The sequence below is a fragment of the Haliotis rufescens genome, unplaced genomic scaffold (assembly GCF_023055435.1).
Source record: "Haliotis rufescens isolate VD_foot unplaced genomic scaffold, xgHalRufe1.0.p SCAF_6, whole genome shotgun sequence".
Classification (NCBI taxonomy): Eukaryota; Metazoa; Mollusca; class Gastropoda; order Lepetellida; family Haliotidae; genus Haliotis; species Haliotis rufescens.
In genome coordinates, this window is record NW_025964334.1 from 6,508,769 (window position 1) to 6,536,507 (window position 27,739).

Here is a 27,739-nt window from a genome sequence, read left to right on the forward strand (position 1 = left end):
AATGGGAGATTGCGGAGCGTGGTGTATATGCAAACCTATGAAGTATTGACGGTGAGATATTAATTGCAATACAAAATACAACATGAGTAAATACCATGAATTTTATGACCGCAAGGTCATGGTTTCAGTCCAGTGAGTTGAGTGGAAAGACGGTCTGATTTTAGGAAGCACCGATTATGGACTCTAAACAAATTAAATATGGTTCTTTATATACTCGAAGAGTGCTTTACATCAATAGTATGAAGTGTGCACCACTAATGAAACTGAAGCCAGCCTTGCAAAGTTAATTCTACATCGCTCACCGCTATCATCACCGTGACACAAGAGACGTCACGTCACGGTCGGCTTCAGAAGCGCCAAATTCAATGCTTTCTGTTGTCCCTGAAACGTTAATACACCGAGTTGTCGTTTTACATGGATTATCTGCCCGAAACGTATTAACTCACATACTTCAAACATTGTTATATTTTTGGCCCTGAGTTTTGTTGCCCATAATCGTACATATCATTATTTCAAATATTTTCCAACAATGTTTTAGAAGGAAGTACTTTCGTAAAGTATTTGCTTCCTCCGAAACGCGACCGTCAAGGAGTGAATTTGGTTTCGTCTTTGAGTAGTATTTCAGTTGTCAGCTTGATGTGGGAGTATTTCTGTTATACCACGGTTGTCAGCTTGATGTGAGGGTATTTCAGTTACATCACGGTATGTCGGACTCATGTGGGAGTATTTCAGTTATATCTATATACCACGGTTGTCAGCTTGATGTGTAGGTATTTCAGTTATATCACGGTATGTCGGACTCATGTGGGAGTATTTCAGTTATACCACGGTTGTCAGCTTGATGTGAGGGTATTTCAGTTACATCACGGTATGTCGGACTCATGTGGGAGTATTTCAGTTATATCTATATACCACGGTTGCCAGCTTGATGTGTAGGTATTTCAGTTATTTCACGGCATGTCGGACTCATGTGGGAATATTTCAGTTATATCACGGTTGTCAGCTTGATGTGTGAGTATTTCAGTTATACCACGGTTGTCAGCTTGATGTGAGGGTATTTCAGTTATATCACGGTATGTCGGACTCATGCTGGAGTATTTCAGTTATACCACGGTTGTCAGCTTGATGTGGGAGTATTTCAGTTAAACCATGGTTGTCAGCTTGATGTGTAGGTATTTCAGTTATATCACGGTATGTCGGACTCATGTGGGAGTATTTCAGTTATACCACGGTTGTCAGCTTGATGTGAGGGTATTTCAGTTACATCACGGTATGTCGGACTCATGTGGGAGTATTTCAGTTATATCTATATACCACGGTTGCCAGCTTGATGTGTAGGTATTTCAGTTATTTCACGGCATGTCGGACTCATGTGGGAATATTTCAGTTATATCACGGTTGTCAGCTTGATGTGAGGGTATTTCAGTTATATCACGGTATGTCGGACTCATGTGGGAGTATTTCAGTTATACCACGGTTGTCAGCTGGAGGTGGGAGTATTTCAGATATATCACGGTTGTCACCTTGATGTGTGGGTATTTCAGTTATATCACGGTGGTCAGCTTGATGTGTGAGTATTTCAGGTATATCATGGTTGTCAGCCTGATGTGAGGGTATTTCAGATATATCACGGTTGTCAGCTTGATGTCGGGGTATTTCAGATATATCACGGTTGTCAGCTTGATGTTTGGGTATTTCAGGTATATCATGGTTGTCAGCCTCATGTGGGAGTATTTCAGTTATATCACGGTTGTCAGCTTGATGTGCGGGTATTTCAGTTATACTACGGTTGTCAGCCTGATGTGAGGGTATTTCAGATATATCACGGTTGTCAGCTTGATGTCGGGGTATTTCAGATATATCACGGTTGTCAGCTTGATGTGTGGGTATTTCAGGTATATCATGGTTGTCAGCCTGATGTGGGAGTATTTTAGTTATATCACGGTTGTCAGCTTGATGTGAGGGTATTTCAGTTATATCACGGTATGTCGGACTCATGTGGGAGTATTTCAGTTATACCACGGTTGTCAGCTGGAGGTGGGAGTATTTCAGATATATCACGGTTGTCACCTTGATGTGTGGGTATTTCAGTTATATCACGGTGGTCAGCTTGATGTGTGAGTATTTCAGGTATATCATGGTTGTCAGCCTGATGTGAGGGTATTTCAGATATATCACGGTTGTCAGCTTGATGTCGGGGTATTTCAGATATATCACGGTTGTCAGCTTGATGTTTGGGTATTTCAGGTATATCATGGTTGTCAGCCTCATGTGGGAGTATTTCAGTTATATCACGGTTGTCAGCTTGATGTGCGGGTATTTCAGTTATACTACGGTTGTCAGCCTGATGTGAGGGTATTTCAGATATATCACGGTTGTCAGCTTGATGTCGGGGTATTTCAGATATATCACGGTTGTCAGCTTGATGTGTGGGTATTTCAGGTATATCATGGTTGTCAGCCTGATGTGGGAGTATTTTAGTTATATCACGGTTGTCAGCTTGATGTGCGGGTATTTCAGTTATACTACGGTTGTCAGCCTGATGTGAGGGTATTTCAGATATATCACGGTTGTCAGCTTGATGTCGGGGTATTTCAGATATATCACGGTTGTCAGCTTGATGTGTGGGTATTTCAGGTATATCATGGTTGTCAGCCTGATGTGGGAGTATTTCAGTTATATCACGGTTGTCAGCTTGATGTGCGGGTATTTCAGTTATACTACGGTTGTCAGCCTGATGTGAGGGTATTTCAGATATATCACGGTTGTCAGCTTGATGTCGGGGTATTTCAGATATATCACGGTTGTCAGCTTGATGTGTGGGTATTTCAGGTATATCATGGTTGTCAGCCTGATGTGGGAGTATTTCAGTTATATCACGGTTGTCAGCTTGATGTGCGGGTATTTCAGTTATACTACGGTTGTCAGCCTGATGTGAGGGTATTTCAGATATATCACGGTTGTCAGCTTGATGTCGGGGTATTTCAGATATATCACGGTTGTCAGCTTGATGTCGGGGTATTTCAGGTATATCACGGTTGTCAGCTTCCTGTGAGGGTATTCCAGTTATATCAATGCGTGTTAGACTGACGTGGGAGTATTTCAGGTATATCACGGTTGTCAGGTTCATGTTGGGGTGGGGCGGTCGGGTAGCCTAGTGGTTGAAGCGTTCGCTCGTCACGCCGAAGACCCGGGTTCGATTCTCGGCATGGGTACAATGTGTGAAGCCCATTTCTGGTGTCCCCCGCCGTGATATTGCTGGAATATTGCTAAAAGCGGCGTAAAACCATACTCACTCACTCATGTTGGGGTATTTCAGTTATATCACGGCGTGTCAGAATGACGTGGGAATATTTCTGTTGGGTCAAACTCGTGAGCATGGGGAATAGTGACGAAAAATTTAATTTAGGAATAACATATTTAGGAATACCCGGGATTCGAACCCACGACCACAGGATTGTACACATAAGGCACGCCAGTCTTCACACCGACTTGTTTAGCCTTAGACTACTGTGCCACCTAAGTAGGGTTCATCAATATCACAGTGGGGAAGACACCAGAAATGGGCTTCACATATTGCCAACGTTTCAACTACGTTTTGAATTCATATTTTTGTTGCATTTTGTTGTTTGAATGTTGAAAGTAATGTGCGATACAACTTGCATATGTATGAAATTGATGTGTTATAAGAACTGTCCCTAATATATGACACGAATAGAGTTTATCACGCATGTATGCTATGGAGTGAAAAACTCATGTATTAGGAATGAACAGTGTTGTGAGCATTGGTTAGCTTACAACATAGTGAAAACAGGATATTTACCATCCACAAACCACAGTCCTGACAACCCCCTTATATCATTCTTAAATTCTATCATCGAAAGCGTATTCTCATCTCTCACAAACGGTGAGGGTATTCTTAGAATGTGCGTATTAATACATTACGTCACATGGTGAGTGAGACGGACATCGACAAGAGGCAATGTAGTTCCAACTGAAACTTTTAGTTAGATAATGATATTCTATGCTTATTAAATTTATAATGATAACAAAGACGTTATGTTTTAATGACCGTTTGGCAATTTCGGGACAGGCTGGTGTGGGACTTGGGTGGTAGCTGGGTAAACGATGTTATCCGTCAGCCCCATTAATCAGAACCAAGAACGACTTCCTACGCGAGCTGTGATTTATTATCCCAGATATTTGTCCGGATCACCGATGGTCGATTCTGACATTTTGATACCATGGTGTTTACAAACAATCTACGATAAAAAGGGTCCTGGGCAATTGTTGTCAATTCAGAAATAATACCCTAATATACCGACAATGAGTGTCTGACAGGGGCATTTCACATGTGTAGGCAACTTTGGAGATATAAATTGCGAAGAAATTTAGCGAGGAAGGGATATCAGTTCCTATGCCTCTTATGTAGGCCCCTGGACTTAAGATATTTCCTGAATTAACATGTTAGATTTGCCCGGAATATGTCCGCAATTTTACCTTCTTTCATTTGGTTTTTGATAATATCTGACTGCATGTTGTAACCCGTTACGAAACTTTTGCCAGGCCTGACTGGCTTTAACAAATGTGACGTTCTATGGACTAGAGTAGCTTCCCTTTGATAAGGGGGCAGTACTCTAGCGGTTCGGGACCGATGGATTGCCGCGAAAGGCGATCACTGACAAAGTTGAAAGATTATATGTAGGCAACTGTCATTTTGCCTGTATGGTAGTTACGCCACTGTCTAAACGACAAGTTTCAGTTGAAAATATATTGACTGTTGTCATTGTCCGAATGACTAGTCACTGACATTGTGACGTAATATATTAATCTGCACATTCCAGGAATGTTAGATGCCGTTTTTGAGAGATGATACTATATATGATACAGAGGTCATATATGATAAAGAGGTGTTTGGAGAAGGGTAATCATGTAATAGGAATACTCACAATGTATTCATGATTTTTTCATTCCTGATACAGAATATTTACCATCCTAAAATACACTCGCGTGATAACGGATATTTACACTGATTTATATGACCTTTTTAAGTCCCTCTGATTGTTTATAAGTGTAATGAGTGAGAGCACGTTTACTTGGCTGATATATATTACTCAAAATATATAAAAGTACACCCGATTCTTTCATTTGACAATAATCAATCTGTCATGCCTCGTGGATATTGCAACACACAGCCTTCAATTGTGGGTGTTCTTTAACCTGTTTTGAGAAGTATACAATGCAGATTGTGACATGATTTTCTTGTGAAGAAACTAATAATAAACACAGATTGTTCGTGAACAGTACCGTTTATTTCTGTGGAATAACCAACGTGTACCGTCAGTAACTCAACACGTCATTAAGGTACAGAACACGGGAGTTGAATCTTCCAAGAAGCCAACAGTTCATAATTCCGTGAGCCAAGAGTGTCAAACATTGGTAAAACTAGAAAAGTATTACCAGAGCTGTCCCGAATCTTGAATAAAAAGCAATACACTTGATGGGAATTCAGCGCTCATCGTTTGCAAGACCACAAATTGTTTGTCAGTGGTAACAATTGCTTGATCCCACGTCATACACAGCGGTCATGCAGTCACTTTTTGGTGGTTTTGAATATATTTTGGAGAATGTATGGTTACTTGAATGGGTCAACTCGTCTAACAATGCAACGTCAACATAAATGAAGGTGTAGAAACGATAAAAGTATCAAAAATATAAAATGGGATCATCACTTCACGGGCTAACGTCACGGGCTCACTTCCAGGCTTGTGTACATGGCGTTCCATCAGATGGGGAAACGGAGCCCTGGTTAGTTGCAAACATCTTGTTGAAAGTGTCCAGATGAAGCAGGCATCAAACTTTATAATAGGAACAGAGGGTTGAATATGATAGCACGCTAACAGTCAAACCTTGACGGACTTTGTTTAAAGAATAATGCTAGCAAGACCTGACACGAACAAAGACGTCATCGCAATGGTCACGTATGCAGCACTGCTACCTGAAAAACGAAAAAAGGTAGCATTGATCATCATTGCAAAGTGAGCAAGTGAGCAACATAATCTACTAATCAAGGCGAGTCTGGGATTCGAACCCATAGTTATAGGATCCTCGTCCGCAGCTAATTATACGACATTGATGCAGGGCTATGACGTAATGTTCACAGAGATACTTACACGCTGCGGTTGTTATTTTGGCAGCAGTGTCAGTGGCGAGGGCGGCCTGGGCCAAAGCAGAGGTACACCCGGCCTCAGTTACAGTTGTTATCGCACTAAGGCATGTCTTCAAAGTCATCAGCACACTGTAGAAAGCAAATGGCATTATCATACAAACTGTCCACAAGATCTGGAACTAGTGACACCAGTTGGAAACTCCAGGCAGAATATAATCCATGTTCTCCATGGTTAACGTAAGAGTCGCAGAAACATATTACTGACGTTCCTCAGAGATACCTTGGAACCCGTGAAGATCTGGGTTAGAATATGTCTTCAGCAACCCATGCGTGCTGTAAAAGGCGACTATGTTTGTTGCAAGAGGCTACTAACGGGATCGGGAGGTCAGGCTCGCTGACCTGGTTGATGCATGTCATCGTATCCCAATTGCGAAGAACTATGCTCATGATGTCAATAACTGGATTGTCTGGTCCAGATTCGATTATTTACAGACCGCCGTCATATAGCTGGAATATTGCTGAGCACGGCGTTAAACAACAAACAAACAAACAAACAAACAGAGTTATCTTGGCGTTACGACGTCTTAACTTATGATTTGATCTGCGATTGACGGTCGCTTTGAGGAACGCGGTCCAAGGTGTCCTGGCAGGAGAACAACACAGCAGGCACTGACAAATGGTAAATCTGACTCCGGTACCACATTACCAAATTTAGTATTTATTTTCTCAACAGATGATGCAGCTATCCACAACAACATTGTTTCCGTTGTCTCTGTCCTCGACAAAGGCACATTCAATTATAATGTGCCAGGTCCTTCATCGAGGACCATAGGTGTATTCAAAATGCCCTTTCGTGTTTTACGATGTGAATCAAATCGGACAATATTTTTAAAAAAATGAAAGCAAATGTCATCTTTCAATGTGTGAAATGCTGGACTCCCTATGTACAGTCTGGGGACAGCACATAGGGCAAGACGTAGACATCCCAAGTAGCACCAACTGTGCTCCCTCCTTGGTCATCTGTGTCTTTATGCATATGCATCGGACTTTCTGCTCGAATTGGCAAAATCAATTTGGACAAGAGGTTTAACTTAAGCTTCGGGAAAGTCGACGACCTGATACCGTTCAATAATTATATACGAGCCACGTTCCATTCACTGATTCCCCACCGGGGCTAGAAATAGAAGAGGCCAATGAAACCTTTCATAGTCATAGTCGTAGTCGTAGTCATAGTCATAGTCGTAGTCGTAGTCGTAGTCGTAGTCATAGTCAACTTTCCCTTCATGTCAAATACCATTCCAGCACCTCCAGTTCTTGTTGCACAAATTTCACAGATTTTGAGGATCAATTGAAAATGCTATTTCTATGATAGCAAAGAGCATCATACGATTCTTGCTCAAAAGTAGTTTGAAAAGCGTTACAACATTCAATGCCTCAGTGAATCCTTCAAAATGTTCATGTAGGACATGTGACAAAAATTATATCCGGTTCTCTATGTTTACTTATACCATATGTTCCCATGTTTCTTCAGGTGAACACTTGAGGTGGCTGTACAGATGTTTGAACGGGTGCTACCAGTGGAGCAAAATACGAACACGTTTTCCTATTTGACACTGATGTTTTACCACTTGCTGATGATATAGTCGGAATCGTACAAAGGACACTTTAAGTTTATGGGAACGGTTTTGTCTCATTTTATTCATGAATGGGGAAGTAATCTTCCGAGTCCGTGTTATAAATTTATTATCGACCATTGGATAATCGCCAATCTCATTAATATCAGATCTTAGTTCTCGCTACCGCTAAACAAAGATCTTTGTTCAGCGGTAGCGAGAACTAAGGTCTGATTTTAATGAGATTGGATAACCGCCGACCGCGTCATACCAAAAGACGTTAAAGGTGAGGTGAAATTGGGTTTAACGTCGCGTCCAAGATTATTGCACTTATATAGCGACATGTATGCACGTGTGTGTGTGTGTGTGGCTGCTTGTACTAGTCCGGACTGATGCCGATTTATAGTGTTAGCTCACTGAGATACCATGCCGCAGTTTGACATGAATACCCAACTCAGACACAGTATACTGACTCCGAGCCGACCAGTCCTTGTTTTAGCCCCTTAATGTCGAGCGCCAGACAGGGTAAAAACAATTACCATCTTTTAACGTCTTTTGGTATGACGCGGCCGGGCATCGAACCCCGGACCTTCCGCTCTCCGGGCGGACGCTCTACCACAGGACCACGGAGGCGGCACAAAAGACGTTAAAAGATTACACTTGTTGTTAACCTGTCGGCGCTCGGCGCTCGGCACCCGGCATTAAGGGGCTGGTCGGCTCGGAGTTGGTACACTGTGTCTGAGGGGGGTATTCATGTTAAACTGCGGCATGGTATCTCTCTCTCATTCACACACACACGCGTGCGCACACACACACACACACACGTGCATGCATGTAGGTATATAAGTGCAATAATCTTGGACGCGACGTTAAACTCCATTTCACCTCACCTGCACATTAACATGTACATTTAGCGTAGATGCTACTGATGACAATTCGAGCGAGTCGCCTGCGGTCCGGTGTTAAATAGCATGACGTGTTAGCACACTGGAAACTAACTAATCCACGGTGCCTACTCACGTGCAGAATTTGGCGTCGGTATCGGCGTCTCCTTTGGCGGCGTCAACCTCGCACTGACACGAAGCAGTCAGAGCTGTAAACATTAAGAAGCTGTTAAATCGTTGCTCTGCGATAAATTCTAATTCCAACTGGCTCAATCAGAGGTTACAGTTGAAAATATAATTTTTCATCCAAATCTGGCTCCAACAGGAAATATCGCTTGAGTGAGATCAAGCGATATCTCACTCTCCTACCCAGAGTTCCATGCGGCCGGCAGCCAGCTAGCATAGTACCTCTGCCACAGGCCAGCGCCATGTGACGATTCGTCACATCTTTCACAGTCCATTCGAGATATTGCATATGCTTTTCATCCGTTTCATGTTTTACAAGTCTACACATTTTCATAAACAAATGTCAAAGAATGGTTAACTTTCATTGAGAAAGTATGCAAATACGTAAAAATCTACTTGTTTTTGCGTAGTTATCCTATGTTTACATTGGTTGTACGGCTCCACGTGCTGTCATCGAAGCCCAACGGAGAGCTAGCGACACGGTCACTTTGATGCATAAATATATATTGTCATGCAACTCACTGTCGCAGTTGTAGTAGCATATCTATATAGTTATGCAAAACAATATGTAAAGCGCCCCCAAATACTTGCATTAGTCCGTTCTATACTGATTTCTGAAAAAGCGCGTTTGTTTACAAACAAGAGAAAAGTCCGGTCACGTGATATGCAAATTAGCCTGTGGCAGTGGTGTTATGCTGAGTCACCACTGCGACGGAGTGTGTTATGACTCTGCTACTGAAGCTGTTAGCACTACTTTCTACACTTAAGACACTGCTTGTTACTGTGAACAAACTGAAAAAGTTGGAAGAATGATATTGAATGATAAATGAAGTCTCACCCGAGTGTCTTTTTATATCAAATATATCAACACTCGTTGATATAAAACTCGTGTTGATATATTTGATATCAAAAGACATTGGGGTGAGATTCCCTATGTCTTTAATGTTACAGAGCTATTATTTATTATACCACTCGATCAACGATCACAGGTTTCTGGCGCGCCCAAAGGACGTTATTTTACACTGGACACTAAGCCACCCGAGGCCCCCTCGAATGAACTACGGAGCATGATCTTTTGTGACAAGACAGCTTTACCTCAGTGAGTATGGTTTTACGCCGCTTGTAGCAATATTCCAGCAATATCACGGCGAGGGACACCCGAAATGGGCTTCACACCTTGTATCCATGTGGAGAATCGAACCCGGGCCTTCAGCGTGACGAGTTAACACTTTACCCAATGGGCTACCCCACCACCCTTTACCTCAGTGGAACTTGGTACCTACCTGGGCAGTCGCCCACGGGCAACGTTGCTCGTGCAGTTTCTGAAGTCATCGCTACTGCGCTTTTGGTGGTTGTGCCGTCACAGCCTGCTGATTTTGAAGTTCTCAGGCAGCTCAGCTGATCTTTGTGAGCACTGTAGAAAACCATTAAAATGATACACAAATCTGTAAATAAAGCTGGATTTTGGAGGATCGATAAAGGACACGCTAAAGCACAAAACAGCTAGTGGCTCAGTTTAATTAAGATACGCAAATGTACCCACTGTTCTGCTGTATGTCATGGGAACATCTCGATACCCCTGTGAAGATCCGGGTTAGAATTGGTCTTCAGCAACCCATGCTTGTCGTTAGAGGCGACTAACCAAATGAAATTGTTTGATGCATGTCATCGTGTCCTAGTTGCGACGATCGATGCTAATGATGTCAATCACTGGATTGTCTGGTCCAGATTCGATTATTTACAGACCGCCGTCATATAGCTGGAATATTGCTGAGCGCGGCGTTAAACAACAAACAAACAAACAAACAATCACTGCGTTTGTGTTTCAGAGCTTATGACTACCAAACTTATGATACAGACCGCCGTCTTATAGTTGGAATATTGCGGCGTTCAACAACAAACAAAACAAGGACATCTCGTTGAGACATCCCCTGATTACTAACCGATCACTGTGTTGGTTTTAACACAGCTTTGAATTGTGTATCCCTTCATATCGCGGCATGTCAGCTTAATGTGTGATGAAAGTCGGAAGTGATGCAGGTCTCAGACGTTTACCACTTTGGTGAAACCCAGGCGAACGGGCTTGGTGCTGATAAACCAAGAAACAAAATCGGGGCGAACCTGAATTCGAACCCACGACCAAGGGTTTCTGGCGTGTGCAAGGGACGCTACTCTGCACAGCGAATTGCGGCGCCTCCGACGACCGAACCACCCTTGCCACCTCACAGACAAAGAATGGGAATGGTGCGGATAAGAGCGCCCTCGGACATGCAACAGGCAGTATCGCTGGAGAACTCCAACGGCGAGTGAGTGAGTTTGGTTTTACGCCGCTTTTAGCAATAGTCCAGTAATGGGTTTCACACATTGTACCCATGTCGGGAATCGAAACCGGGTCTTCGGCGTGACGAACTAACACTTTAACCACTAGGTACCCGACGGCCCCTCGAGACGGAATAGAGTATATTTAATACTAATATTAATGACGGTTGTATATTCCCAGTGACTGTACGGTGTACGGAAAAGGGATATAAAGCACAGAAGTGATGTGGTTGGTTTCTTTAAAAAAGTGAGGGGGCACGGGTGGCCCAGTCGTCTGAGGCGCCGCGATTCGCTGTGCAGAGTTGCGTCCCTTGGACATGCCAGAAACCTATGATTGTGGGTTCGAATCCCGGTTCGCCCCGATTATGTTTCTAGGTTTGTCAGCACCATACCCGTGCTCGTGGGTTTCACCGAAGTGGTAAACGTCTGAGACCTGCATCACTTCGGGCTTTCCTCCCACATTAAGCTGACACGTCGTGATATAACTGGAATACTGTTAAAAGCGGCGTTAAACCGAACTCACTCACTCACTCTTTAAAAAGTGAAACTGGACAAACTAGGTATCCATGGTCACCATCAAAATACGTTGTCCACATTAGGATAATGTAGCTCTTATGTTCTGGTATACCCTGAACGGATTTATCATATATTATCATTCACGTTTAATCACCAGTAACCCGACGAATTGTCAATGACTCGTTGTTAGACTGCCTGGGATATCAGAATAGACCACTTACGTGCATTTGTCGGCGTCAGTTGTTTTTGTGGCGGCGTCGTATACTCTTTGACACAAACACGTGTCGTCAAATGCTGTGAAATGGCGAGGAGAGAACACACACATATAAGTTCAGTAAAATTGAGTGTACAACGGATTGTTACAGCCATGAAGCATTGGAAACATGACATGCATTTATAAAAAAATGAAATACAGAAATATTATTGAAAGAAAATCACAGATAAAAAAATGGACAAACCCACTACACCAAGGGCGGATCTTGCATTTGTAAAAGAGAGGGGTCGACAATATCAAAATCCTCTCTCAGGTAATTTTACTGCCTACAACGGACCGCTTGGACCTCTCTCTGGATCTCACTCAGCAATATTCCAGCTATATGACGGCGGTCTGTAAAAAATCGAATCTGCACCAGACAATCCAGTGATTGACATTATGAGCATCGATCCACGCAATCGGGATACGATGACATGCATCAACCAAGTCAGCGAGCCTGACCCCCCGATCCCGTTAATCGCCTCTTACGACAAGCATACTCGCTCACACATTGTACCCATGTCGGGAATCGAACCTGGGTCTTCGGCGTGACGACCGAACGCTTTAACCACTTGGCTACCCGACAGCCCCTCTCGTCATTACAGCCGACTACAATTGTAATCGGTTGGTCAAGCAGACCTGTCAACCAACGTGTCGTCATAACATCGTGACGTGCGTCGTTGCATGTGGTATCATGGTTTTCAATGTCCAGAATCGACCTCTGAAAAGCCGCCTTGACCATTGCTAACTGTGGCGTTACAAAACACTCACTCACTCAATCCCACGTGATACTCCAACTATGTTCTGGGATTTAGGAAAATACAGTAATATCTTCCCCAAAATGCTCTAAAAACAATTTGTCCTCATGTTTTACAAAAATATATAAATTGTTCACTTGAGATGTTGTATGTTTCTAAAGACATGGTGTTATGGTCTCAAACAGTTTTTCTTGGACACTTAAATGCAGTTGAGTGAGTGAGTGAGTATAGTTTTACGCCGCTTTTAGCAATATTCCAGCATATCACGGCGGGGGACACCAGAAATAGGCTTCACACATTGTACCCATGTCGGGAATCGAACCCGGGTCTTTGGCGTGACGAGCGAACGCTTAAACCACTAGGCTACCCGACCGCCCCTTAATGCAGTTGAAGAGGTTGTCTTTCAATACCTACCGCATGATGTGGCTCCCGTTACAGATGCTGCTGCAGATGTCTGTAGAGTGGTGATGGTAGTTCCTGCATCACATGGAGCCGTGGCCAGAGAGTACACACAGGCATACTGGGCCTTGTAAGCTCTGAAACACCAACGCAGTGATTGTTTGTTTTGTTTGTCTGTTGTTTAACGCCACATTCAGCAATATTCAAGCTATATGACGTCGGTCTGTAAATAATCGAGTCTGGACCAGACGATCCAGTGATTGACAACATGATCATCGATCTACGTAATAGGGATACGATGACATGCATCAACCAAGTCAGCGAGCCTAACCCCCCGATCCCGTTAGTCACCTTTTCCAGCAAGCATGGGTTGCTGGAGGCCTATTCTACCGCGGATCTTCACGTTTCACGAAATCACTGAGCAAGTGACACACCCAAACGTGGGCAGCTAGTGGGTGAACATCCTACAAATGTGCAACTTGTGAACAGAATGTATAGCCTCAAGTAGAGGCGTGTTTGCATGATAGGGAACTAGCTCAGATGATATACCTTTACGATCTCGAGATATTTTCAACTTAACACTTAATACCCTATATCCATTCAGTGACAAGCACAACTTGTCATGACGTCAGTGCTTATCGAATCAAAGCATTTCCGTGCACTGATATACGTTCATCAGCTGATAGCATTCGTCACCACTCGCCTCTTTCCGTAACCTGCAAGAAGGCTCGTCCCCCTATCGATGAATGTTATGTGCGAAAATACGACAAACCAATCAGAATGCGCGTATGGTTTCAAGTTCTTCGTCAAAGAATCCCTCAGAAATAATTTTTGATTTTACATATGTCTTGCATCTAAAAATATACCCAATACACAGTTAAATGTGTCCAATCATACTGTATAATTCTGCATGTCCCGATGTGCTTTGAATTGCATCTGAAATATATATAATATATGGGGAAATATATGTGAACCATTACGCAACTAGTTGACAATTGTTTTAGGTATGCCCGTTTGCGCTAAGACGGAACCCGGTCACAAAAATGGCCACGACAGGGGCACGAGTCGCTATTCGGCTTGTCCCGGAATAACACGAGTTGGTCACGAATGCAGCTGATAGGTCAGGTGAAGGCCAGACCGTATTCAAGACTTGTTTAGGTAGGTTCTGCGCAGAATCACAGGAAGGTTATACATTGTTGGATTCTTGTGGCTATCTACATCACATTAGGGTATTTTTCACAATGAATGAGTGAGTGAGCTGGGTTTAACGCCGCTTTTAACAGTATTCCGGTTATATCGCCGCGTGTCAGTTAAATGTGGGAGGAAAGCCCTAAGTGATACAGGTCTTAGACGTTTACCACTTCGGTGAAACCCACGAGCACGGGTATGGTGCTGACAAACCTAGAAACATAATCGGGGAAAACTGGGATTCGAACCCACAATCATAGGTTTCTGGCATGCCCAAAGGACGCAACTCTGCACAGCGAATCGCGGCGATTTCGACGACTGGGCCACCCGTGCCCCCTTTCACAATGAAGAGCACCCGTGAAGATCCGGGATAGAATAGCTCTTCAGCAACCCATGCTTGTCGTTAAAGGCGACTATACTTGTCGTAAGGGGCAACTAACGGGATCGGGGGGTCAGGCTCGCTGACTTGGTTGATGAATTTCATCGATCCCAATTGCGTGGATCGATGCTCATGATGTCAATAACAGGATTGTCTGGTCCAGACTCGATTATTTACAGACCGCCGTCATATAGCTGGAATATTGCTGAGTGCGGCGTCAAACTACAAACAAACAAACACAATGAAGAGGCTATAAAGACAATATTATTTAATTTATATTTCCAAATAAAGCAATAGTAAAACATCTGTCATAAAAACCTGAAACACCTTTTTTGCACCTTTAACGCCGTACTTGTGTTTGCGTTGAATGCTATTTTAGTCGATGTTACCTGACATCCTCTAGTGCCAGCTTTCAACATATCTCTTCATGTGCATACTCACGTGCATTTCTTAGTATCGTCGGAGATGTCAGCTTTGGCAGCATCGATCTCACACTGGCAGGCGGTTGTGATAACTGATAAAAAGTTACACCAAATTGTATATAACATTTCCTTTGTAAATACAATATAATGGACATGGACTGTTTGATATTTTGGTAAGAAAACGATACCCTCGAAATATCTTATTGACTGTGTTACTTCTACTTAAAATATGTCACTTTCAACCTTACATTGTTTAGGGGTACGTACAATCTTACTGCAATTCACGATATAGCTACAACGTTAAAGGACCATTGGCATGGGCGTGCAATCTCAGAGTAATTAACTACAATGCGTGTTAGAGTGATTGTTTGTTTGTTTGTTGTTTAACGCCACGCTCAGCAATATTCTAGCTATGTGACGGCGTTCTGCAATTAATCGAGTCTGAACCAGATAATCCAGTGACTGACATCATTAGCATCGACCCACGCAATCGAAATCCGATGACATGCATCAACCAAGTCAGCGAGCCTGACTACCTGATCCCGTTAGTCGCCTTTAACGGGAAGCATAGTCGCCTTTAACGGGAAGCATAGTCGCCTTTTACGGCAAGCATAGTCGCCTTTTACGGCAAGCATAGTCGCCTTTTACGGCAAGCATAGTCGCCTTTTACGGCAAGAATGGGCTGCTATTCTACTCTGGATCTTCACGGGTAGAGTTTGATTTTAACGGTATTCTAGTTATATCACTGCGTAAAAGTTTGGAGTCTTAGACACTTTGACGAAACCCACGAGCGCGGGGATGGTGCTTAAAAACTATGAACATATTCAGAGCGAACCGAAGTTCGAACCCATACCACCTCAGACGACTGAGCTGCCAATTCCCCCAACTATGGTATGAGTTAGCTCCTAACAGCATTTCAATTATGCCATATCGTCTCGGATGAGGAAAGAAAGCCGATTGTGCCCTAAATGGGCTTCATACCTTATTCTCATGTGAGGCCTAATCCCGGGCTTCGGCGTGACGAGTGAACGCGTCAACCACTAAGCTACCCATGAACCGCAAGGTACGTGAACAGCAAATGTGAAGATTTTGAAAGGGCGCCAAACGGCTCTTGCTCAAAAGTTGTTTGATAAGGGTTACAGTCATTCGTGACCAACTCGTGTTATTCCGGGACAAGCCGAATAGCGACTCGTGCCCCTCTCGTGGCCATTTTTGCGACCGGGTTCCGTCTTAGCGCAAACGGGCATACATAAAACAATTGTCAACTCGTTGCGCAATGGTTCACATATATTTCCCCACATATCATTTATATTTCAGTTGTAATTAAAAGCACATCAGGACATACGAAATTATACAGTATGATTGAACACATTTAACTGTGTCTTGGGTATATTTTTAGATGCAAGACATATGTAAAAGCAGAAATTATTTCTGAAGGATTCTTTGACGAAGAACTTGAAATCATACGCGCATTCTGATTGGTTTGTCGTATTTTCGCACATAACTTTCATCGATAGGGGGACGAGTCTTCTTGCAGGTTACGGAAAGGGGCGAGTGGTGACGAATGGGGTTACAGTATTCAAAACCGTTTCATGGTAGACACGAGGAAGACATTTCAAAATTTGACGCATCAGTGACAAAAATTATATCTGATGCAAATCCCTATGTTCCCGTGGTATTTTTCAGGTGAACGATTGACTTGCCTATCCATGTGTTTGTGACAGGGGACATTCGTGGGGCAGGATTCGTTCACCTTCACGCGAAGACCTGGTATCATCACCATTCGTTAGTGATTCATTCTGTGGCTTTTATTTACCCTATCACATCCTTGAAATCTGCATGAAACGAATAGGGAACTTACCACAGTCTGTTGTGAGAGCCGTCATCCTTGCCTCGACACCAGTAGCCAGAGCCATTACGCCGGACCCATCACAGGTCGCTGCAGTCTTCCCCTTCAGACAAACGATGTAAGCCTGGGCGGCACTATGGAAATAGCGTAACTTTTAACATTCATATACTAGTACATAATATGTAAATCGGAAAGAACAATGAAGAACGCAGTTTTGTTTATTTCACGATAAACAGTTCTATCATGACGTCATTTCTGGAGGTTCGAACATGCGCTCGCAACATGATGACGTCGTAAATTGTACGACGTTATTTTTTAGAGGGGAGTGTCTCGTGAGCTGTTCCCCGTAGATGTAACTGGGCAACGCAGATAAAACCGATGGCCGAACGATCGCATGCAAAAGCGGGAGAGACGATTGTCATTGGGAGCAAAGGTATGGGGTATCGACGTAAGGATTGTGAGAATATGCGAAAAATATCCACCTGTGCATAAATGGACTTGTCGAGGTCGGATTCTATTGAGGGAGTCATCATTATTGAAATACGGGTAAATATTTGTAAAGTTTGTATCTTTCATCATCATGCTTAAAGAGGCTGTACATAATGTTGATATCTCATATAAGAAATAAAGAACGAGTGGGAGTTGTACAATAAAACACTGCAGGGAGAATAAACCACCCCTCGCTGGGCCCCTCGTGCTGTATTCTCCCTGCTGTGTTTTATGTATTGGAGAAAACACTTTCCCTCGGTTTTGGTAGACAGAGCATGCCTTTGGGAGAGGGAAAAAAAAACCGACCCCCAGGGCATGCTCTGTCTACCAAAACCGAGGGAAAGTGTTTTTCCATGCTTATAAACCGAAAAAAGAAACTTAAAACAACATTTATCAACATGTTTATGTTTCGAACATACTGTCCATGAACCTTAGGAAACGCGCGTAAAATATCTGTTGCTGGCGTACGGATCTTGAAAAGGACATTCTAAAAACCAGTGAGGCTTATCAACACCTCTGTAGCCTCGTGGTACACTTACTTGGCTACAGATATGAAGGTTGCGAGATCGATCCTCGTGAATATAAAGAAAACATTTGTCATTTGATTTTACATTTCATTACATGTTACAATCTGAACGAAAGTTATATTAATAAAATACCCAGGACATTATATAAAATCCCTGGGACATTACAACGTCCCTGTTTATGACATTTAACCCGACTGGAAAGTAAAACCTCACAATAGGTTTTAATGCCTATAGAAAGAAGTCTCTTACTCAATAGCGATCCCAATGAATAGGTTTATAATGTCCGATAAACTCCCACTCATCGTTTGGATCTGAATCAAGTATTTTCAAAATTCAAGCTAGAGTTACTAATAAACATACATGTTTACTGCAATAAACATAGGATGATTTGAAAGGTCCATCTGGGTTTATTAAAATCGTGGTTGAAAGTTTATACACTCTAACCAAAGATGCTTTTCCATAACTCCATGACATCTTATTGCCTCTTATTGCTGGCGGCCTCTTTTAACCCGGACTCCTCAAGGGTAGCACCATCAGTCTGAGTTTAAACAATAATGTCTTACGTGCAAACTGCAGCTGCATCGGCGCTCTGGTCAGTTTCCCAGAACAACTTCTGACAGAGGCAGGTATCCGTGAACGCTACGCAAAAATAGAACAAATAATTAAGTACATGTAATTTACATTCAAGTGAGTGAGTTTGGTTTAACACCGATTCGAAAGCTGTTTCAGTTGTGTGACGGCTAAAAGCTTGATATGGGAGGTAAGACCAAAGTACTGACATATTTTATTTTAAAAGTTATTATAAAAATATATATATATATTAATGTTTTCGTTCCCATTAAGAGATGAACGAATGTTTAAAAGGGGAAAATGAGATGTTCAGCCTAATACACATATGATGAAAACGGCAATGATTTAGTTTGTGTTTCAAAGTAGTTGGTTGTGGTATATATCTGTCTCCTTACAGCAAGAAGCACCGGTGTAATCGGTGCCGATCTGTGCGGCATCTGCTGTGGCCGGTGGGCATCCTGCGTCGCCCATAGCCGACGTCTCCAGACAGGTCAAGTACTCCTGCAGGGCACTGCACACAAAAAAAATTAAAAACATACTAGAACACACAATGATATACAAGGACATGATATATACTGAGTCAAATTAAAAACTTTTTAAAAGTAATCCCATATATGATATACAACGGACAAATGTATCAGAAAAGGTAATTTTTAATCATTAATGTCCAAAGAAGGATTTTAATTAACGGTGGTAACCATAATTTGATCCAAGCACCTACGGTATTCGGTAATAACATCAAAAGTTTAAATCATAAGTCCCAAGCACGAGAATCTGATGGGACACAAGTTCAGTAGCGTGTATGGCCACCATGTGCGTTGACAACTGCCACACAACGCCTCCGCATGGACCTTGTGATGCTTGTGAACACATGATGCGGAGGACGACGCCATTGTTGCTGCAAAATGGTGCCAAGATCTTGCAAATTCTGTGGTTGGTTCAGGAGAGTGCGCAGACTTCTGCCAAGAGCATCCCAGACGTGTTCGACGGGATTGAGGTCGGGAGACCTTGACGGCCAGTCCATGACGTTGACTCCCGCATACTGAAGGAAATTCCTTGTCAAAATTGCTGTGTGGGGTCTGGCATTGTCGTGTTGGAAGATCAAACCGGGTCCATGTGCTGCCATAAAAGGCAGAAGTTCTGGTGCCAGTACCTGGTCGCGGTAAGCAGCAGCGTTGATTTGCCACGCATGACAAGAAGCCTGGAACGTGCATTGCCACAGAAAGCACCCCACCCCATGAAACTTCCGCCTCGAAATCTGTCAACTTCCTGTACACAACACTGGGCGTAACGTTCATGACGACGCCTCCACACCCTCGCCCTACCATCAGCAAATCGAAGATTAATCGGGATTCATCACTGAAGACGACTTGATTCCAATTCCTCTGAGTCCATCGTAAGTGTCGCTGTGCCCACAATTGACGTTGACGTTTGTGTAATTGATTCAGAATCGGCCCGCAGTATGGCCGTCGTGCTTGAAGGTGAGCAGTTCTCAGACGGTTTCGAACAGTTTGCGCACTCAGTCTACCCCTAAACAGTTCATTTCTGGTTGATGTAGCCATCAAAAATCGGTTACGGAGGTGACATAAGACAATCTGACGATCCTCTGCATGTGACGTCACACGTGGTCGACCTGGCCGAGGGCGATCAGCGGTGGTACCCGTTTGCTGTAGACGCGTCTGTAAATCATAAACAGTCCGTCGACTACAACCCATCGTCCTTGCGGCTTCAGCTACGGACGTTCCCGTCTGCAACATGCCGATGGCACGTTCACGTTGAACATTTGAAAGGCTTTGCATGACAAATGGCCGTAAAGACTTTTGTTTTCTTGTGTTTTTCTTTTTTTGTTAATGACTGCTAACAAGTATGGCTGTAAACACGTGCGGTATTATGGCCACGTGACCAGTTGCACGTGAAAAAACACTTTTGCCACTATAGTGCTGTGCACATGATTTTGATCGATTCACCTGCACAAAAACGGGTGTTTTCTGAGACAATACGTGGCCATTTCTGTTTAAATACACAATAAGGGCCCACAATGATAACTGGTCAAAATTTTAGGATTGGGAAGTTTTTAATTTGGTTCAGTATATAAGAGAGAGAGAGGGGGGGGGGGGGGGGAGGAGTCAGACATACAGGGAGAGACACAGAGAGGAATGAGATGGGAGAGAGGGAGAAAAAGAGCGACACACACAGAAAGAGATACAGAGAGAGGAGAGAGTGAGACAGAGAGACATAGAGAGTGATACAGAGAAAGAGACACAGCGACACCGAGAGAGGAGAGAGGGAGAGACACAGAAAGAAAGAGAGAGATAGGAGAGAGCGAGACAGGGAGAGAGACATACAGAGAGGAGAAAGACTCACACAGAGACAAGGAGAGATAGAGAGAGACACACACAGTGTTAAAATGAGAGAGGGAAAGAGAGGGCGGGAGGGAGGCAGACATACAGACAGACAGACAAAAAAGGGATGGGACATACACACACGAGTTCCCATTGCTTTTCTGGGTTTTTTTAAATATATAGGCAGCATAAACGACAATTCGGCTGATTTCTCGAACGTTTAGAGAAAATGTTACTATGAGCAAGTCCGTTGCCCAAGCAGACGTCTAATTCAAGCAGACGCCTAATTCAAGCAGACGCCTAATTCAAATATTTGAAAAATGCTCACTAAACGTCTGTACCTCTCCATGCAAAGTCAAAACAAGAAATTTTCTAAAATAAAGAAGAACAGATCTTTTAAATGTCGAATAGATGTCAGAAAGTTTCCTCATTTCTTCACATAGGCGGATGCTGGTGCCTTTGTCAAACACTTATAAAGGCATGGGGCTAGTTCCATAACATTGCATTGAGATAATCTTAAAGATGTAGCAAATGTGGTTTTCAAGAGATTCTTTCTGTGACTTCTAAGTACAAGATAAAATAAGACCGCTGAGAAATCAATTCGGAACACATTTTAGGTTACTAGATTATCTCGCATGAGTATCGTTGAGTTTCTGAAATGAACCGATGTTTATCTGAAATCCCTCGGTAAAAGGAAGTGACTCGTTCGTATGCGTCTTCCGCTACACGTTGTCCTAACTCCGTGAAACTTGCGAACATATATTCCGAACCTGTATAAATGAATCTCGGTTAGATAAATTCGCTGCCATCTAACGCTCGGGGTACATTGGCTCATACACTGGGTATATCACAGCATATACCCCTCGAGATCGGTTGACAGCTTATATTGTACGTGTAGTTTGATCATTATGATTTAAGCCAGATATCCTAAATACCTAATGCAACAAGCAAACACATCGGCGAACGAAAGCCTATATCACGGCGTGTCAGCTTAATAGGGAGGAAAGCCCGAAGTGATGCAGGTCTCAGACGTTTACCACTTTGGCGAAACCCACGAGCACGGGTATGGTGCTGACAAACCTAGAAACATTATCGGGGCGAACCAGGATTCGAACCCACATTCATAGGTTTCCGGTGTGTCCAAGGGACGCAACTCTTCACGGCGAATTGCGGCGCCTTAGACGACTTAGCCACCCGTGCCCCCACAGTAATATTCAAAGGAGTATTCAACGATATACTGGTGTCATAGGGTACAGGAGTTTCAATATACAGTAAACTACGTTTATAACGAACAGACGGATATAACGAACCTTTTTTTGTCCCGGTCATTTGCTGGATATCCTGTATATATGCTTATAACGAACTACGGTTATAACGAACTGAAATTAGTGGTCCCTTTGAGTTCTTTATAACCGTAGTTTACTGTACATAGGTTTAATGATGCTGACTTACGTGCACTTTTCAGCATCGGTGGCGCCTCCAGCGTCCCTAGCTGCCTCATACGTGGTCTTACAAACGGTACACGTAGTCGCCGAGCTGCTCGGACAGAAGACTGGAACATACAGAATGACATGACGTTAAGTGACCCGGAAGTACACACTGGAACATACAGAATGACATGACGTTGAGTGACCTGGAAGTGTAAACTGGAAAATACAGAATGACATGACGTAAAGTGACCTGGAAGTACACACTGGAACATACAGAATGACATGACGTTAAGTGACCCGGAAGTACACATTGGAACATACAGAATGACATGACGTAAAGTGACCTGGAATTGTAAACTGGAAAATACAGAATGACATGACGTTAAGTGACCCGGAAGTACACACTGGAACATACAGAATGACATGACGTTAAGTGACCTGGAAGTGCACACTGGAACATACAGAATGACATGACGTAAAGTGACCTGGAAGTGTAAACTGGAACATACAGAATGACATGACGTAAAGTGACATGCTAGTCCGCACTGGAACATACAGAATGACATGACGTTAAGTGACCTGGAAGTACACACTGGAACATACAGAATGACATGACGTTAAGTGACCAGGAAGTACACACTGGAACATACAGAATGACATGACGTAAAGTGACCTGGAAGTGTAAACTGGAAAATGCAGAATGACATGACGTTAAGTGACATGCTAGTCCGCACTGGAACATACAGAATGACATGACGTTAAGTGACCTGGAAGTACACACTGGAACATACAGAATGACATGACGTTAAGTGACCCGGAAGTACACACTGGAACATACAGAATGACATGACGTTAAGTGACCCAGAAGTACACACTGGAACATACAGAATGACATGACGTTAAGTGACCCGGAAGTACACACTGGAACATACAGAATGACATAACGTTAAGTGACCCGGAAGTACACACTGGAACATACAGAATGACATGACGTAAAGTGACCTGCCAGTACGCACTGGAACATACAGAATGACATGACGTAAAGTGACCTGGAAGTGTAAACTGGAACATACAGAATGACATGACGTAAAGTGACCTGGAAGTGTAAACTGGAACATACAGAATGACATGACGTTGAGTAACCTGGAAGTGTAAACTGGAAAATGCAGAATTACATGACGTAAAGTGACATGCTAGTCCGCACTGGAACATACAGAATGACATGACGTTAAGTGACCTGGAAGTACACACTGGAACATACAGAATGACATGACGTAAAGTGACCTGGAAGTACACACTGGAACATACAGAATGACATGACGTAAAGTGACCTGGAAGTGTAAACTGGAAAATGCAGAATGACATGACGTTAAGTGACATGCTAGTCCGCACTGGAACATACAGAATGACATGACGTAAAGTGACCTGGAAGTATACACTGGAACATACAGAATGACATGACGTTAAGTGACATGGAAGTATACACTGGAACATACAGAATGACATGACGTTAAGTAACCCGGAAGTATACACTGGAACATACAGAATGACATGACGTTAAGTGACCTGGAAGTATACACTGGAACATACAGAATGACATGACGTTAAGTGACCCGGAAGTACACACTGGAACATACAGAATGACATGACGTTAAGTAACCTGGAAGTATACACTGGAACATACAGAATGACATGACGTTAAGTAACCTGGAAGTACGCACTGGAACATACAGAATGACATGACGTTAAGTGACCTGCAAGTATACACTGGAACATACAGAATGACATGACGTTAAGTGACCTGCAAGTATACACTGGAACATACAGAATGACATGACGTTAAGTGACCTGCCAGTACGCACTGGAACATACAGAATGACATGACGTTAAGTAACCTGGAAGTACACACTGGAACATACAGAATGACATGACGTTAAGTGACCTGGAAGTATACACTGGAACATACAGAATGACATGACGTTAAGTGACATGGAAGTACACACTGGAACATACAGAATGACATGACGTTAAGTAACCTGGAAGTACACACTGGAACATACAGAATGACATGACGTTAAGTGACCTGCAAGTACACACTGGAACATACAGAATGACATGACGTTAAGTGACATGGAAGTACGCACTGGAACATACAGAATGACATGACGTTAAGTGACATGGAAGTACACACTGGAACATACAGAATGACATGACGTTAAGTGACATGGAAGTACACACTGGAACATACAGAATGACATGACGTTAAGTGACATGGAAGTATACACTGGAACATACAGAATGACATGACGTTAAGTAACCTGGAAGTACACACTGGAACATACAGAATGACATGACGTTAAGTGACATGGAAGTACACACTGGAACATACAGAATGACATGACGTTAAGTGACATGGAAGTACACACTGGAACATACAGACTGACATGACGTTAAGTGACATGGAAGTGTAGACTGGAACATACAGAATGACATGACGTTAAGTAACCTGGAAGTACACAAGTGTGGTTCAAGATTGGGTTTTGTTTTGTCTTGTCTTCTAATTGACGACGCACTCAGTAATATTCCAGCTGTATGACGGCGGTATGTGAATAATCGAGTCTTGGTCGGACAGGCAAGCGATCAAGATTTACGCCATCAGGTTACTGTGACCATCTTCCCGAGGCAAGGGCGTTCGCCTGACATGAACCCAATTGAAGATTTATGGTACAACCTCGATCGCCAGAAGTCGACCAGTGGCTCTGGTCAACCGACAGCAATTTGAACAAGGCCTCTTACCGAATGGCAACGCACCCCCACCCCACACACACACACCTCACCAAACAAATGCTCTCACTGACTCTAAGTTTCATTTTCACTTATGTACAGTGAATGCATTTATCCGTATTATTATATTAATATGAAATTCATAAATTATTTATGTGGAGTGTACTCTCCATTTTTCTAAGATACTCTTTTGCAAATCTTTGACCTGTACATGATGTGTCTTTTGTAATGTCAGCAATGGCTTCATCTTTTCGTTCAATGAAGTTGCCATCTGCATTTATATCAAATACGCTTACAGACAGTCGGTGATTTTCCTCCGTTGTGAATTTGTTGTCTGGACATGTGTGCGCGGTTTGACGTCACGTGTTTTGACGTGCATGATGTCACGTGATACAGCTTATATTTGTCGTGGTCGTAAAAGATACACGTGGTTTATGTTTCTAAACAAATAATGATATAATCTATGATTGCATTAATACGCATAGTATAACACGATTTGGGAGATTTCTTCGGTGACCGACTAGTAATTAGAGACCGTCGATCGCTTGATAAACACTGAAGGAATTTAAAACAGTTTTCCAATGTTGAAATGTGCTTTAAAAAAATTATCATATGTGCATATAATTGCCAAAATATCAAACAAAGATGTAATTCGAAAAAAGCTTTCTGTACGCTTTGGCCACACAGATTAATTTCGAATAGTTCGATAACATAATATAGAAAAGACACACAGAATACATAATTGATTTCTGAGTGATGATGTTTTTAAAGACATTTACCCTGCATCCTCTGTTGATGCAATATTGTTTTGTTTTTGTTTGTTACGTAATATTCCAGCTATATGACGGCGGTTGATGTCTAATTAATATCTACATTATCAAATAATTTAATGCCATATGAATATAAACGTATTTAGTTAGTAAATATAACAAATAAATAATAATAAATAGAATTTGTAGACAATAAAACGTGTCTTGGAACATATTCACTGTGTTGAGTATTTTAGCGTCATTACTTCCTCTTAAACTGTTAAGTATTATATGGAGTGTGTTTTTTAACTTACATTTAAAATAGATTAATATAATTTAAAAGTTGCTTGGACTAAAAAACAAACATGAAAGAGAATTTCATGACCTGGCCATAAAGACATGTCTTAAGGAAATGCCCACGTCAAGGCAGTCAAGCGCGCAGTACAAGGCAGACGAATCTTTATCTGAGTAAGGATAGGATTTATTTATGAACAACTACTCTATTACATAAAGCCAAAGTCCTATCCTTACTTTGTAATCCATCTTCTAAATGCCTATCAAAGAAGTAATGTTTAACTGTAGCATATTTGTTCAGATAGTTGAGCACATTAAAAGGATTTAACAATAATTTATTTCAAGTGATTCGTATTTTCAAAATTTTCTCTTTCGCTTAATCTTGATATTTTTTAATTATAATCGTAATGTAAAAATAACACATGCCTCTTATTTCACCTTATCTAGCTGTTGTTTTCCGTGTAAAGAAAAAACAGTCTACTCTTACTTCTTGTTTAAGATTATGCATTTTATTATTTAGATTTAACAATTAACAACATACCACCCGAAGTACTAATAACTAGTCTCCCAAGTTGCACAACGAACTGATCGAAAAAAGGTTTGTTGAATAAAAAATGTTCGATGCCAATTACCGCAAAGTTGTTTTCATCATAAATTTACGAACACCGAATGGACGTGAGCGGAATATCATCTGGATATAAAATCCAAACCGTCACTCTTATTGTAGTATATTATTTAAAACAGTCTCCTTATTGACAAATCACGATCACTTCAAACGCGTTTTGACGTCGAAAACACCGACAATGTCAACTCGCGCACAATGTTTTCATGCATGTACACTTTAAATTAAAAAAACACGGTTTGCATTATAAACAACTACTAATGGGTCTTAGACGTCTTATCTTTGAAAATTAATAAATTTACACCATTTCCAACGTATTTATTATTTAATGTTTATTTCATAAAATGATAATTGTGAGGAAGAAACTTACCCAGAAGCAAAGCAAAGACGAACAGATTCAACATGGTGGGCGATGCTAGCGAGACCCCGTTACAACTTGTGGATGGACGGATACTGGAATAGCGAACAACGCGCCTCTCTATATGTCATCCGCGTTCCCATAGCACTGTCATGTTGGGTCACATGGGCTGAAAATAACAAAGTAATTCGACACAGGCCTTTTCAATGTTGGTGACGTATAGGGAATGGGACTATTCCACCATCTAACATCTCCTGAGTGGTTGTGACAAAAGCAGGATTTGACATGCTACGGGAATCACCATCAATGTACAGAACAGATTCTATCGGGTCATTAAAGCCATCCGATACCCGACTGGTCTCGCCGTTGCCACAACAGAAGGCATATAAAATTGCATCTAATTGTCAGCTGACCTCTGGATCTGACATCAATCTTTTTTTCTGTCAGTTCTGCCTGGCTGGACACAAGAACTGGCTGTGTGGTAGACGGCGGATAATGTCCAGGGTCGGTGTTCATGTAGTGACACACGAAATTTGGAACCTGGGATGAGAGTTAGTTGAGAGCATAGACATTTTGAATATAATTCTAAAAAGACATCCGAGCGATGTTCTTAAGGAGTAGTGAGTGAGTATAATTTTA

The 27,739-nt window shown here is 42.3% G+C and overlaps 1 protein-coding gene across 1 annotated transcript; it reads right to left on the minus strand.

Moving 5' to 3' along the window:
- Positions 1–5,290: 5,290 nt before the first annotated feature.
- On the minus strand, positions 5,291–27,270 carry LOC124148798. Its single transcript, XM_046520095.2, has 12 exons — positions 27,113–27,270; positions 22,316–22,415; positions 18,917–19,032; positions 18,515–18,590; positions 16,948–17,069; positions 15,106–15,178; positions 13,113–13,234; positions 11,909–11,981; positions 10,136–10,266; positions 8,803–8,875; positions 6,174–6,298; positions 5,291–5,998 (listed from the first exon to the last, which is right to left on the minus strand). The coding sequence occupies exons 1-12, from the start codon at positions 27,144–27,146 to the stop codon at positions 5,925–5,927; spliced, it is 1,119 nt and encodes a 372-aa protein (XP_046376051.2). The 5' UTR covers positions 27,147–27,270; the 3' UTR covers positions 5,291–5,924.
- Between the last annotated feature and the right edge of the window lie 469 nt (positions 27,271–27,739).